The 15,118-nt window shown below is 43.5% G+C and overlaps 1 protein-coding gene across 1 annotated transcript in view; it reads right to left on the reverse strand.

Moving 5' to 3' along the window:
- Window positions 1-302: 302 nt before the first annotated feature.
- Window positions 303-15,118, reverse strand: part of LOC138293934 (myb-related transcription factor, partner of profilin-like) — a 31,896-nt gene continuing 17,080 nt past the window's right edge. Inside the window, exon 2 of the mRNA XM_069233211.1 lies at window positions 303-577. Within this exon, the coding sequence (XP_069089312.1) occupies window positions 303-577 (275 nt within the window). The remainder of the gene's footprint in view (window positions 578-15,118) is intronic.

Genomic DNA, 15,118 nt, shown 5'->3' on the forward strand with positions numbered 1-15,118 from the left:
TTGGCTTGCAACTCATATCCTCTTTGATCTTCGATTTACACTTCTTTCTCCTTCTCTCAGATCTGCTTCTCCTGTTGTTTCTTCTTCTTCATTTATTCTTGACAACACATCAGGAACATTTTCAGTTATATGTAGAGTAGGCCACTTATCTTCATTTACAGCTTTTCTAGACAGTGATGGCTAAAAGGAACTTACAATTCTTCTTGGTTCAGCAGAGATTAGACTTGATTCACCTGTACCATTAGCCACTTCAGATGGAGTCAAATCTGCATGGCTTTGATTCAACTCAACTCCACTTTTGGCTACTTCAGAAAAGTGATCTGTTTCAACTGGTTTTCCAAATGATCTGCTTCTGGGAGAGGCCTTTGAGTCAGACTCTCCTGTAGATTCACTTGTGATGCTGCTGCTAGAGGAGTATCAGGATTGTCCTCTATTTCATCTCTCAGAGGAGTACCTGGATCTTCACCAGTTTGCACTGTCCTTACTTCTATAGTCTCTTGCTCTGCTTTGGTGACTTGCTCTTCTTGAGACTGTGCAACTTCTGCTGGTGCTCTCAGTAATACTGGATTTTCATCATCTAAAGGATATGGCAGTTTATGAGTGTGGCTGGCATGAATCCAGTTCAGTATTTCAGCACACGTAACAGCAGTCATTGTTAGCAGAGTAATCAGGTACGTCCCTTCCACCTAGGCTCCAAGCAAGTCATCTGCACGTGCTTCTCGATCACCACCCAATCGCTAGCCTGTGATGTTGGTTATGGAAAGGTGGGACGACTGTAGCTTCAATCTGATGAGACAAAGAGTGAACCACATCAGCTAGACCTTTGTAGTAATCCAACACCAAGTCATCTGTTATGTTTACAAGTGCATTTGCAGGAAAAGCTGGCAATCTCATTGTTATGCCCATCAAGATTTAATGCGGGGAGAGTCCAGTCTTTCTGTCAGGCATACTTTGCATGCTCACTAGTGCCAAAGGTAAAGCATCAGGCCATTTTAGACTAGTAGAGGCACACATTATTGCTAGTCAAGCTTTCAGATTCATTTGCTCTACTAATCCAGAAGCTTCAGGGTGGTAGCTGCAGTGCAGCGTCTACTGAATGTGTAAGGCTGAACATAGTAATATAATCACAATACTAACAAAGTGACTTCCTCTGTCTGATTCTAAAGGGACAGGAAAACAAATCTAGGAATCAAATCCCTAAGTAACAGCTTTGCTACTGTGAGGCTATCATTTCTATGCGTAGGATAGGATTCAATCCAGTGTATACAGACAATCACCAACACATCTTTCAAACCACCACACACAGGCATCTCAATGAAATCCATCTGCATTTTGTTAAATGGACCACCTGCTCTTCAAATGTGACTCAAATTCATAACAGTTCTCCTTCCCAAATTCATTTGTTGACATGTAATGTATCTGTGGAAAATTGCTCCTGCAACCTCTCTGAACTTTGGATTGAACCAAGATTGCTTAAGTGCTTGAATCATTGCATCTTTGCCAATGTGTGTTTGACCATGACAATATCTTGCATTTGCATCAGTAGACAGTTTGGCCAAACCATCTTTTCTTCATTTGAAACCCAAATTTCATCAATTTCTCTTTAAATGCAACACAATTCTACCCAGATTTTCTTTTCATCATCTGAAACGTCATCCTGGAGTTTCTTTATTTCTTCCCAACTGTCAATAGGAAACTTTGACTTGGCTCATCGGCATTTGTCATGTTAACATTTTTCCATTCTTCAGTGAAACTGACACAGTTAAGTGCACAAAGTCTAGCAATTTGATGTGCATTGGAGTTTCCCATGGAGATAAAATTGTTTAACCTCTGGTGAGCATTACATTTCACTACTGCAAATATCTCAGGCATTTGTAAGCTTGCAAGAAATCATGAATTCTGTCACCATTCCTTATTGGTTTGCCAGAAGAGGTCATAAAATCTTGCTGTGACCACTACTGCCAAAAGTCATGGACAGCACTACATCCATTTTAGCTGCCTGTAAAAATCATAATTTTAAGCTGTGCAGAAATACAGCATGCTCTAGTAAGAGCCACCAATTTAGTCACATGTACAGAACATACTCATTGAAGCTATAATGCTTCAAGTATACCAGTAATGGTGCACACAGTATATCCAGATTTCAATGTTCCCACATTGTCTCATAGACAAGAACCACCAACAAAAATTATTTGACCATTTTTCTCTAAAGGAGTATCCTGAATATCAGGTCTGGGTTTGCTGCTCAGTTCAGTGACCTCTAGGCAGTCATGTCCCTTTTCTTTTACATTTCAATTTCAGCACTGTCTATTGGCAACAAAGTAGCAGGAATAAGTACAGTGCATCTCTTGAGGGTTACATTTGGGGTACCAAAAATCAACAATTCATAGCAAGTATACTGAGCATTTGTCAAATATTGAGTCTTGGTCCGGGTAAGCAAGACCTCAACCGAGTGAGGGACTATAACAGTTAAAGGCTCACTCCAACTTGTTTAAGGCAGCCTGGTAAAGCGGCAGCAATCAGATCCGATGTAGCAGAAAAATATGCTACAGGACACATTACGCCACCATGTACCTCTGTTAGGACAGAAAGAGCACAAAAATCACCTTCATGACAAACTAGTGAAAATGGTTTCATGTAGTGAGGCATTCCTAGAGCTGGTGCTCTGCCAGACTCTCTCTCAACTCAGTAAAAGCTTTCATGCAAGCTTCATCCGACGGGACTGGATCAGTAATGACTTTATGGGTCAGACTCTGCAATTGCTTTGAAATAGTAGAAAAATTGGGAACCCATTGGTGACAGTATCTCAAGATTCCCCAAAACATCCTGACATCTCTTTGGGTAACAGGATTAATTTGCAAAATAGCTGTAAGCCTTTCTCTGGGCAGATTCCTTGCCCCTTTTTCTATTTGATGTCCCAAGCACTTCACCTCTTTTTGACGGTACTGTAATTTTGCTGGAGACACTTCCGGGCTGATTTAAGAGCCCCTAGTGCCTTATCGCGACACATTAGTGTCATTTTTTTTTAAGCTAATATGGCCCAACGAGGCCAAAATTGCTGCACCAGATGTACAAAGTGGTGCAATGTACCATAATGTATGCAAGGGGAGCATTCCCCTGCTATAGGGGCCCAAACAAATGGCGCAACGAAATCTAAAAGATTTCTTTGCACCATTTTGTGTGCCATTTTTAAATACGGTGCATACATGGTGGCGCTAAAGGGTGCAAGAAAAGTGGCACTGCAACGTTTCTTAGATCTGCCCCTTTATGTCCATTTTCACCCAGATAATTCAACAAGGCAGTAGTATCCTGCCTGCATGCCTCTCGTGTCTTTGAAGCTACCAGTAGGTCATCAATGTACTGAACCGATGTTGATTGAAATGGCATTTCCAATGATTCCAAATTCTTTTCAACACTTGATTGACTGTTGATGGGAATTCTGAAAAACCTTGTGGGATCCAACATCAGGAATATACATGAGTGCAGAATTTGAAAAATAAAAGAAACTGGCTATCCTCATGTAGAGGCACTGAGAAAAATGCTTGTGAAACCATTCTGCATCACATGGAATTTGGAACAAAATCACTGCAGGATTGTGTATCACTGAACAACATTTGACCACAATATCATCAATCTTTTGCAATTCCGGAAAAATTAGAAATTTCCTCTTGGTTTTCGTAAACCCATAATAGGTGAATTACATCAGCTGTTCAGCACTTTCAAAACTCCCTACTTGACAAAATTGGAAATTACAGGAGTAACTCCTTCAATTACATCTGGTGCCATATGATACAGAGGAGTTTGTTTTTTGGGAACACTGCATTGGGTTTTACTGTTATTTGGACTTGTTCCACTCCTTTAATTAGACCAATATCTTTCCCAGAAAGATCCCAAACTTTCAAACTAACTGTATCTTGTAAATCAGTTGGCAGATTCTGTACTGTAGATGCAAGATATAAAGTAATCAATGTGAATCCTTGATTAACTGGATTACAGTCAATTGGTTGACTGAAAATTCCTCATCATTGCAATTTGTTTGAATGGCAATTCCATCATTTGTGCACGTAATCAAACATCTTGTTTTGCACAATAAATCTCATCCCAGAAGGATTACAGGATGTGAGTCACAAACTACAAATCTGTGCAAGCCCTCAAAGTACCAATTTGAACAGGAATCGGTTTAGTAATTGGATTTGTCAGGAACTGAATGACTACTCCTACAACTTGTACTGTTTTCCCAGAAAGTGCCATGTTGAGAACTTCTGCGGTTCTGACAGTAGAGCGTACAGCTCCTGTGTCAACCAGAAATGAAACTTCATGACTCATGACTGTTCCATTTACATAGGGACCACTCTGATCTACCTCTAATAAAGCTGCTAACACACATTCTTCTTCATCCGAACTCTCACTCACAATTTCATCACTTAATTCATCCTCATTGTGTAAACTGGAACTGCTGTATTAACTGACTGTTTGGGCTTAAATTTTGACCTGTGTTCTGCTAAGGGACCACAACCTGCTGCTGTGCCATTGGAGCTTGGGCTGTTTGCATTTGTTGCTGCTGTGTCATCAGTTTTATTTGCGATTGCATTTGCTGTTGTTGCGGTACTTGAAAATGTGGCACTTGCATCTGTTGATGGGGAATTTTCATTTGTTGTGAAATCTGCATTTGACTATTCATGTTCTGTACATTTAAATTATGATCCTCGGTCCTCTCAAATTCAGAAAAATATTATTTTCATTCAACTCTGCAACGCCTTCCTGCACCATCATAGGACACTCCAGCTTTCAGTGTCCAAGACCCCCACAAGTGTGACAAAGTAACATCTTCTTCACTGTCTGCATATCACCAGATTTAACATTAGTATTCAAGTTAACACCAACACGAGTTCTCTTTCTGCTTCCAACACAGCACGTCCTCTGCCTCTCCCCTGTCCCTGATTCTGAATCACTTGCATATTTCCCTGTTGCTGTAGAAAAAATCCCCTCATCCATAACTGTGCTGCTTTGATCTGCATCACCATTGCCTTTTCTTTCAATCTCTTCTGCTTCATCTCAATTTTGTCTCTGCAATATTTAGTAAGCTGCAATACTTCATCAATCATTTTTGCTTGCCAGCAAATCAAATGACTCTTAGTCATGTTACCAACTTCAGGGCTCAACCTTTCAACAAACCTGAACACGAAATGAATCATGTCTTTAGGTTCTACCACTGTAATATTTAAATGCCTGCAACAATCCTTCATAATATGCATGTACCAACTCTTTTGCTTATTGTGCTGTCCTATCAATTCTCTGTCAATCAATACGTTTAGGGGAAATTCTCAGTTTCAAAAATGCAATCACTTTGTAAAAGCTTTTCATTGCTTTAGGAGATGGTGCACCTGTAACTGGATCTCGTGGAGGCTCTCTTGTCAGCCAGTCAACAATCTTTTTGCATTCAATCCATAAATTAGCTGGGACTACTGTTTCTAAAAGAGTATTTAAATGTTCCCATGGGCATATTGCTAGCTTCACAAACCTGTCTGTCTGCTGATATAATTCAACTGGTTTCTCTCTCAGTTTTGGTTAATCATTTGTGAATGACAAAATATCACTCCTGCTCCAAGGGACATGAATATAATTCCCTCCAGGAATTTCTCCCATTGGTAATATTTTAACTGGACAACCAGTCTGCTGTGTGTCAGTAGAGTTCGAAGACATAGACTCTCATGTCTTATGAGCCCTTTTCTTTACCCATCTACCTTCCCATTTATCTAATGCTCCCTATCTTTTAATACTTTGAGTTAGTTCTTTAATGTGAATTTTCATTCCAGGTGACCTCATGTTCTCAATATCTTTTTAATCAAATTCTATTTTGTAACTCTTTTTCAATGGTTTTGATTTCTTAATATCTACTCCATATTTCTATGACTGTTCTGATAATTTCTGATGTGCCAGCCCTGCTCTGTTTGTGACATTTTTACTTATGAAGCGTAACTCATCTTCATTATATGAGATAATTCTAGTTAATTGAAGTGTTTACTCAATCATTTTGTTAAATTATAATTTTAATCTTGCCGAGTTCAGTTTTCTTTCCCCTTCAGCAACTGTTTTCCCTTCACTCATTCCTTCCAACCATTCTGTTAATCGTTGAGCTGTCAAGCCTTGTAAGGAAACATTACTATTCACATTGGGTACACATTTTGGAGTATTACATGGCAGATCCATTACTCTTTCAGGTATCATCAGAATTGAAATCTAAATTTTGTGAAGTCCTGGAAGATGTTAAGTCTATAAGCAGACCTGTTTTGTCAAAAGTCTGATTAGTTGGAGACATAACTACTGTAATAGCATTAAGGTTCTCCATTTCTTCATTTGTGTTTAAAAGATTCTGCACATTGCTCTCATTATTTCCCTTTGTATACAATGGAACAACTGGATCAATAGTGACAGGAACTGTTAATGCTTCTGGACTTTATGGAGTATTCTGATTTCTCAGTAAATTACTCAGGAACTCTGACCTGTAAGTATTGAGGAACTCAATTGCAATATTGTTACTAGGGTATTCCTTGGTCTGATCTGGCTTGACTAATAATTTTCACCGGAGACACCAAATTATTAGGTGTGGACTCCACCTGAGCTATCACTGGATTTTTAACAATATGTGGTGCCACCAGTACTGTAATACTCAATGTAGAACTAACAATAGGAATTGTAGAATAAACTTCAGGCTGAGCTACAGTTTGAATCACAGGAGTCTGAGTAACTGTAATATCAGGAACATTAGTTGCACCCTGTACCTGACTTTGTATTACCACAACTGGAGGTACACTTCACTAATACTAGTACCTGGACTTACCTCTTGTGTTGCATATGGACGTGGACGATTTATCAACAAACCTGTTATAAATTCATCATCATCTGAGTGACTATCATAAGTCAATGATTTCTTAGTTTCATCTGACCTTGACTCTGTTTCTTCAGTATCCTTATTCTTTTTATTTGTCTTTGGTCTGACACTGTCCTCTTTCTCTTGTGTAATTGCAGGATACATTCCAATACCATGTAAGGTTCCGGCTCCCCAAACCTTTTGCTCACTGTCCCATCTTTCCTCTACCAACGTTTTTTCAACTTTTCTCATTCATCTCTCAAATATGAATTTCTCTTGTTGCCTGGCCAGTAACACCCAAATAGCTAAAGTTTCAAATTGTGCTAGTCTCAGAGGGTAATTTAATTCATAAGGTATTCGTCTCAAATTCTCTAAAATTCTCACATTAAAACTTCCATGAGCAGGGAACGCTAAGCTTCCTTCCTTCTATGTTATGTTGCACCATTGTTTTAACCAAATACATGCTGAGGACCTTTGTCTTCAATTACTATGTATGCAGGGTACCTTCTGGTGGACTAATTTCTCCTATTCTGACTGGAATTAAAGATTCTCTTTGTGTCGCACTTTTTAATGCTTTGAAAAACTTCATTTTTACCTTTAATTGGACTCAAAACTACAAATTAAATTCAAAACAGGAAGTATTTCAATCCCCAAATCCTTTTTGCTTGCTACTCCTGACTAATAGCTGTTCATAGTTGTCCACCAATCCGTTCATGGCTCCTTTTCACTAACCACCCTATTCCAGCATGGACCCAGTGATGTCACACTCACTCACACAGCAGCTGACAAAGCCTTGCGGCTCGTCCTTCAAATCCAATTCAAACAAAAAAATAAATGCAAACTATAACGAGCACCAAAGAAAAATCAACAAACCAACTTGCCTGCTTACTACAGGTAGGGGCTCAATCACTTCTGAAGCTTTACAGATATTTCAACTGCATCTTTTTGCTCTAACAACTACTCATCCGCCTTTAGCGTTCTCTCATGCACAAGTAAAATTCAACCTGCAAATTTCACCCTTGACTAATACCAGATGTGCCTTGTGTGCTCAGGCATCCAAAAGTATCTTCCAAACTAACACTACCTTATCATACATTCTAGGAACAACTATATCAACGGCTGACAAGTAAACAACAACGACCAATGGTATCCTACACTTGTATAATACTCCGTAGCCTTAGAACGATGCAGGATCCCTACATCAACAACCATGTGGGCAATTTCTGAGCACAAAGTGCCACACTCATTTGAAGTATGATGACTTCCCTACTCTCAACCTTTGGAGCAGCAAACTCCCTACTCAAACTACATTGGAGTATGCTAACTCCCTATTTTTCTCAAACATCACAATTCACCTGTAATTTGCCAAAACATTGCAAGCCCAAACACTACTCAGGAGTCCAACAACACTAGGAACACTGGGAACATTCAAGATGTCATCTAAACAAGCATTGTTAAAACCAAATTTCCAAAAATCAGGTTTTTCAAAAAACACTGGCAAAACCAAATCTCTCAAAGTCAGGATGATTCTCTCCTATTGAGACAAAAGCACTGGATTGTTCCCTCCTATTGAGACAAAACAATCCTCCTTTGCTACCAATGTTTTTTGGAGTGTGACCTTAGATTATTTTGTATTCTTATGATAAGGTGACACGTAAAAGGGCAGTGAAATCTGCCATACTCAGAGGTCAATGCAAGTCTTTGGACTCAGACATGAGTATGAGATCATTCAATCAGACAATGTGAACCAATAATTACCAAATATAACATCACATTTTCAATATATTCAATGCAGAGTCAGTAATTTAAACACATCATGACATATGTGGCCATGAATCACCACACCAATTTGGTAAAGTTTAATCATTTATTACCCTTAAATTGACAATGCTATGGTCATGTAAATAATGCTCAGGACCAAATTATAGAAATACAGAAACCACACATTGTACAAAACGTCTAAAGAATCTCAAACATGCCAAAGCATTTACCATTAAACACTTCAAAAGAACAATACAGTATAACAACATTAAGTGAAAAATAGAAACAGTATACATTTAGTTTATGCAGATGAATTAATCACAATCAATTAATAGGCAATCACATTTTGGATCAGGCATCCCTAGATATTATTCTAATTTGAAAAGCATGTGTGGGCTTCATACAAAAATAAAAATAAGACAAACATTAATTTGGAAAACATCTAACTATGGCGCCAACCAAAAACATGCAGTTGGATTTTCGAAAGGGAAAAAAATGTGCAAAGGAAAAATAAATGCACATTGATTTATACTTCTCCTATACGAGACAGTAGCTTGCAGATTCTTTATCAGTAGAGCACAGGAACTGCAGGTCTTCAGAGATCAGTATCAAGAACATGAAAGGGAAAACAGTTCAATAATGTTGGGCCTAAAGTATCTAAACTGTTAGAATCATAGACACGAGCTGAACACCATCTGACCGAATCAAAGTCAGTAACTCATTTGGCATTGTCAGCAAGTCCCGCTGAGCATCTTACTCTGGGGTCACTTCCACAACTACTGTCTCTCCAAACACGGTTAACTACCCGTCCGCTGGAAAGCACCAAGTGAAATCATTCTGTGTGGGACCGAGAATGCTGACGATGCCGCACGGGAAAACACTCAGCGACATGTCGGCAGGAAGGGGAATAGCCAGCACTAATCGTCGGAGCAGCCGGGCAGGAGGGTGGCTGGAGCTGACAGAGTTTGGGGTTGAGTTTGGACGGCCCGGGTCCCTGGCCCCGGCACCTTGGCTCGGCCTACTTCCAGCCCGCCTTCCAGTCTCTGGTCAGCGGTCTCCTGCAGGACACATGGGGGTCGGCCCGGGACGATGGGGGAGAGTTGAGGTCAGTCGGGGTGTGCCATGGCGGGGGGGATTGAGGCAGATTGTCCCTCCCCCAGCCCACCACAGTCCACCCAAAACTCCCACTAGTGAGCAAGGGTGCGCCTGCCTGCCTGACTGACTGTTCCCGGCTGGTGCCTGCCAACACATCAGCACACCCCTGCAGTCCTGCTGTGCTCCCTCAGTCCTTCCCCACTCCCCCCTTTAACCAACCCTAACTACACCAGACAGCATACTTACCTAGCACCTTCCTGGCTATGTACTTGGACTTCTGGACATTGGTTCAACTCTGACCCTGCTGGCTTGCTTGGCCCCCACTTATTTCACTGGCCTTCTTCAGAGCCAGCCATCCCCAGCCCCAGCACGCTCATGCCCTCCCACTGCCCTGGCAGGCAGGCAAAGGGGGAGCCAGGGAGGCGAGGCAGCGCTGGAACAGCCCAGACCAACCGGAAGCTGAGAAGCTCACAGGACGTGCCAGTGCACCTGGAGCAAGATCCAACCCTAGGCACTCTTGGGCAACTTTAGGGAAGCTCAGAAGACACACTAGTACCCCAGTACCAGTGTGCTTGTGCCCCTCCCAACCTCCACCCTCCCACCAACAAGGGTTCCGGTAAGGTGGGGATGGGGAGGAGAGGCGGCACTAGGTGCTGCCAGGAACATAAAGGTCCCCCCCACCACTACCATAGTAGTATCTGGCAACAGCCCGGGCCCTCAGACCTTGGCTCAACACTGACCCCGCTTGGCCTTCTGGCCCCCACTGATCTCATCAGTCTTCACCAGTGTCAGTCCCAGCCAGGCCCAGTACACTTGTGCCCTCCCACCCCCTCGAAGGGTAAAGAGGATGCCAGGGAGGCGAGGCGGTGCAGGAACAGCCCAGACCAACTGGAAGCTGAGACCACAACCACAGCAGCAGTATTTGGGTAGGCCGTACAAATCTGACTTTACTACCTAGCCCCACCAAGCACCTACCTGCTGAGTACTTTACTGAGCAGAAGCAATGGATCTTGGAGGCCACAGTCGAAGGTGACGCAGGTGACGCAGGAGGGTCTGGGTGGCTTTAGGTCCCCCATACGTAGGTTGAGCCCCTGGCAACAGAAGCGGCCAAGTCAGGTCTTGGTGCAGCTTGTGACTGGGGGCTCCCCCCATGACTCTCCTCCTCTTCCAATTCCACTTTTTCAAACAACCCCAAAAGCCTCCCAGTTGAACCCAAGAGTCGAGCCATGCGATCTGGTAAGAACCAGCCGCTAACTGTAAACATGCCTGAGAAGAAGCCCCCTGTGCTTAGTGAGGGATCACCAGTGAACAACACCACTGAGTTGAAACCCCCGTAGGCGCCAACATCAGAACTGTTCCCTTTCCTGAAGGACCCAATGGCTGCAATATATACAATTTCAGACAATGCCTCTGCCATTCCCAGCCCCATTATTCCAATCAGGAGGAGCTCTGTACTAGAAATAAGTGGTGTGCTCACCCCATATCAAATGATAGTGTCTCCGTTGAAACCTACAAAATCAATAGCAGCTAAACAAGACCTAAAACTCACCCCACTCAATCACGGCACCTCTGTTTTTGCAAAAACTATAGAAATGGTAGCCCAGATCCACCGGTCCTCCGCAACAACAAATGGCAACCTTCATCTACTCTCCTCAACTCACGCCCTGGCACAGACCTCCGTAGTCATCAGCCCTACAGTGGTAAACTCAGTAAAGCAGCCTGTGCTCAGCATGCACACAGACAAACTTTGGTCCCGCTCTCTCTCCCTCTCAAACAATGCTGAATTGCTACAGGCATTCCAAGTCAAAACCATCCACATCGAGGATGCCAACTCCCCAATCCACCTGGGAGGCCATGCACCACCTAACACCACTCACAGATCGGTGCTTCAATGTCACAGCACACATGAATTCAAGATGTTTTCCATCATCCCCTGTATGAACCAAAGGGGATCACACGCTGGAAAACTCTTCGGCTAGTCACACGTCGTCACCCATCAATACACCGTTCCCCACAAATTACCACCTAACGCAGAGCACACCATGATAAGACAGCAATGACCCAGACCATCCAATGCTTCAGCAAACCTCTTCTCCTATATGGTTGAAAAGCCTCAACACGGACAATTGATCAAGTAGATAAACAATAGCCAACCACCCCGTTGAGGTGGGACTGTCTACTCGCAGCCTTACAATCATCTATTGAAGCTCCAAACTTTCAGTTAGACAAACTGGATACACAGATCAACATTATGAACCTAACTGGTGAGCAAATTGTGGGAATAAACCAGAAAATGGATACTATCACCTCTCTAATAGCGCAACCAGCAGCAGGCCCTACACCGAACCGAGAGCATTATGCCTGCGGACCAATCATTGACAAACTTGTTGTACTTCCAGATATTTTGTCGAACATACTAACATTGTTGCAACCAGCCAGGAATTAAGAAGCAACACTGTCACCCCCTACTGCAAGCCACATCCTAAAACTGGGTGTGACCCCTAGCCAACACGAGCTGATCTGTGATCACGCCGAGACCACTGCTCAGACCAACCTTCTCTCTGAGCTATCCCTTAGGGCAGCAGCACTAGAAGGGCTTACCTGGCCCAGCTATGAAACAGCACACCAAAAACTAACAAAAAGACAACGTAAACACTTAAGAAAAGCCAGGAAGAAGCAATTTGACCATAACAACGGGACATGCAAAAAAATATTCCCACTATTTGATAAACAATCTACCAACGCAGTCCCCAAGATGGCAGACAAAAACACCAGTACACCAGACCACAGAAGCCTCTCCGTTCAGGCAGATTCATCCCTGCCATCCTCTATGGTAGAAGACACTGCCCTCTCCAAAACAACCCAAATAAAGAACAAGAACAAGCCCCAAGAGTGGGGTTTAACAGGCCTGCAAATGGATTAAAAACTATTGACATCCCACTTCCTACCCCGGGCCGCACTTCCTGAATCACAAGCCACATCCTCAAATCATAGGACCAGAACCCCCTCTCCTCATAGTAAAAGGGCTTGACCCTCCTCACGCTCTCACTCAGCCCATCCTCCCCAACAGTATCCAACCATCGGCAGCCTACAGCTGGGTCAAGAATTGTGGCAGCATCAGACTTTACCCCTAACCACCAACCAGGTGCGAAGCAATACACCTATAACAATACCACACAGCCTACTCCCCTGGCGAGGACATGCGAGTGGCAAACTCACGCTAGACCAAAAACCCCAAATCCATTGGCTCCAGGCCACACACCTGGCCCAAGCCACCGAACTGCCAAACTAGATGCCCAAAGAACTAACACAGTTAAACAAGCATCTGTCCTCCCTTCAAAAATCAGGCTGACAGTACACACAGGCCCCCATGGCCGCTCAGTTGTGGTAAAACCAGCTACCCCATTAAGACGAGGGCCACTCATGCACATAGCCACAGCTCCCCATCAGACTCAAAACCTGCCATCTCGAGCTCCATGAAATTTTAACAGCGCACGCAACTCAGAAGGCTCCACACCCTGCCCATACTCTCCCACATGCCACGGAACCCCCAGCACGGTACTTGCACACAACACATCGCCATGATAATCACAGCTAGCAATGAAAGATGAACTCCCCCTCAACTTGCGATTCCTACTTCACTACACCTCCAAAGGGAACCATGACATCCTGAACTGAGGGAACATCATGAGGCTACTAAAAGCAGTCCTAGAGCTCAGCACCCTGTCCTCCGCGGATCTAATATCTGTAGAATTCCAACCTGACAAGGACAACAACCAAGCAGGAGCTACCCTAACAAACTGGGAAACAACAGAAATAGCAGATCACATCCTGATGTTCGCCTCCCCTTCAAGCCCTGGGGGATCTCTATGACAAGGCCACCACCAGCTACATGCCCGCCTCTGAGCACTAGCACTTCCACAGCAGTGGTCAAACTTTCAACAACGACCCTGAGAGGTGCTCTCAGAGCCTCCTTCTCCCCCTCTGGTAATCAATGCACCCACCAGACTCACATCCAAAATTCACGCATCAGAGCCAGTTGTGAGCGGCTGCCAGCAGCCATCATAACCCATCGCCTCGCATGAGAAGCACACCCATCAGAGGCAGGTTCAGTTCAGAAAACACCTAAAACTGCTATCCTGGAACATAGCAAACGCTCAGTCATTGCTGGATACAGGCTCCCCACCAATAGCCTGGCATAATATGGACATAATCGCACTTCAGGAAACCTGGTCACAACAGGTCCTCCCATTATCGGGTTTCAGGTCCTTCCAAATAAATGCAGTCAAGCACAAGCTGCACGGGAGACCAAATGGTGACCTAGCAGTCTACCTCTCATTAACCCTGAAAATGGATATAGAAGTGCTGCCACATGAATGCAAATACTGCAAAAGTGCTCAAACTCAGCAAATGGAACTCCTATGGTATCCCTCCGGTGTTACTAATTAACACCTATGTTCACCCTGTCTCTGCTCGCAAACGTGCTACAATAACCAGCTCAACTGCCATCATCAGGTACTAGCACCAGTCCCACCCCGACTGGGACATCATCATGACAGGAGACTTCAATTTAAACTTATTTAAGGCTCAAGAGGCAGACGAAATACTAAGCACTGACAACTCCAACTGAAAAGTCCCAACGCAGATGTCATCAACCTTCACTCGTTTTGACCAGCAGGGAGCACAACTGGCGCCATCACTAGAATATCTCAAACTTTGGGTATTAAACAGGAGATTCGCTGTTGACTCTCCACCAAGTTACACCTTTCACGGCCCCCCTCCTGGTCCATCCTAGTCTACACCCTTACTCACGTTACCTCTGATCGCTTTGGTTCAGCAATTTCAAATAGAATACACCACTTCCAGTGATCACTTGTACCAAATATTGACCTTAAGGTCCTCTTTACCTGTCCACGAACCTGTCCTGACACAAATAGGGCAAACAGAGTCAACAAGCTTGAAGAGACTACGTTGGTCATCTGCCACAATAGGAGCCATATCTTTAGCTGCAAAACTACAGATGTGGGAGAGCCTCAAAACCCACAAACACATAGTGGATGCTTGGGAGGACTTCCGAGTGAAAATACTGACCAGCACTTTCAGCACAAACCATCCGTGCCATTTCGCCGACTTCACCCTGCCCGCTTCTCAAAACAAGCCCAAGTATTTAAAAAAGCTCAAAGGAAGCTTGCAAGACTACTGAAGGCCCACCCAGGCAACCGGCTACTCTGGGAACAACTGAAGAACTCAAAGAAAGAGTACAAAAGACAACTACGTAAAGAGAAGGCTGAACAAATGAACTTCCACTGGCTAAAAGTAACACATGCTGCAAAAGGAAAAAAAACATGGAATTCTGGGGTATTATCAATGACCTAAACACGCGAGGGTATT

The sequence above is a fragment of the Pleurodeles waltl genome, chromosome 4_2 (genome assembly GCF_031143425.1).
Source record: "Pleurodeles waltl isolate 20211129_DDA chromosome 4_2, aPleWal1.hap1.20221129, whole genome shotgun sequence".
Lineage (NCBI taxonomy): Eukaryota > Metazoa > Chordata > Amphibia > Caudata > Salamandridae > Pleurodeles > Pleurodeles waltl.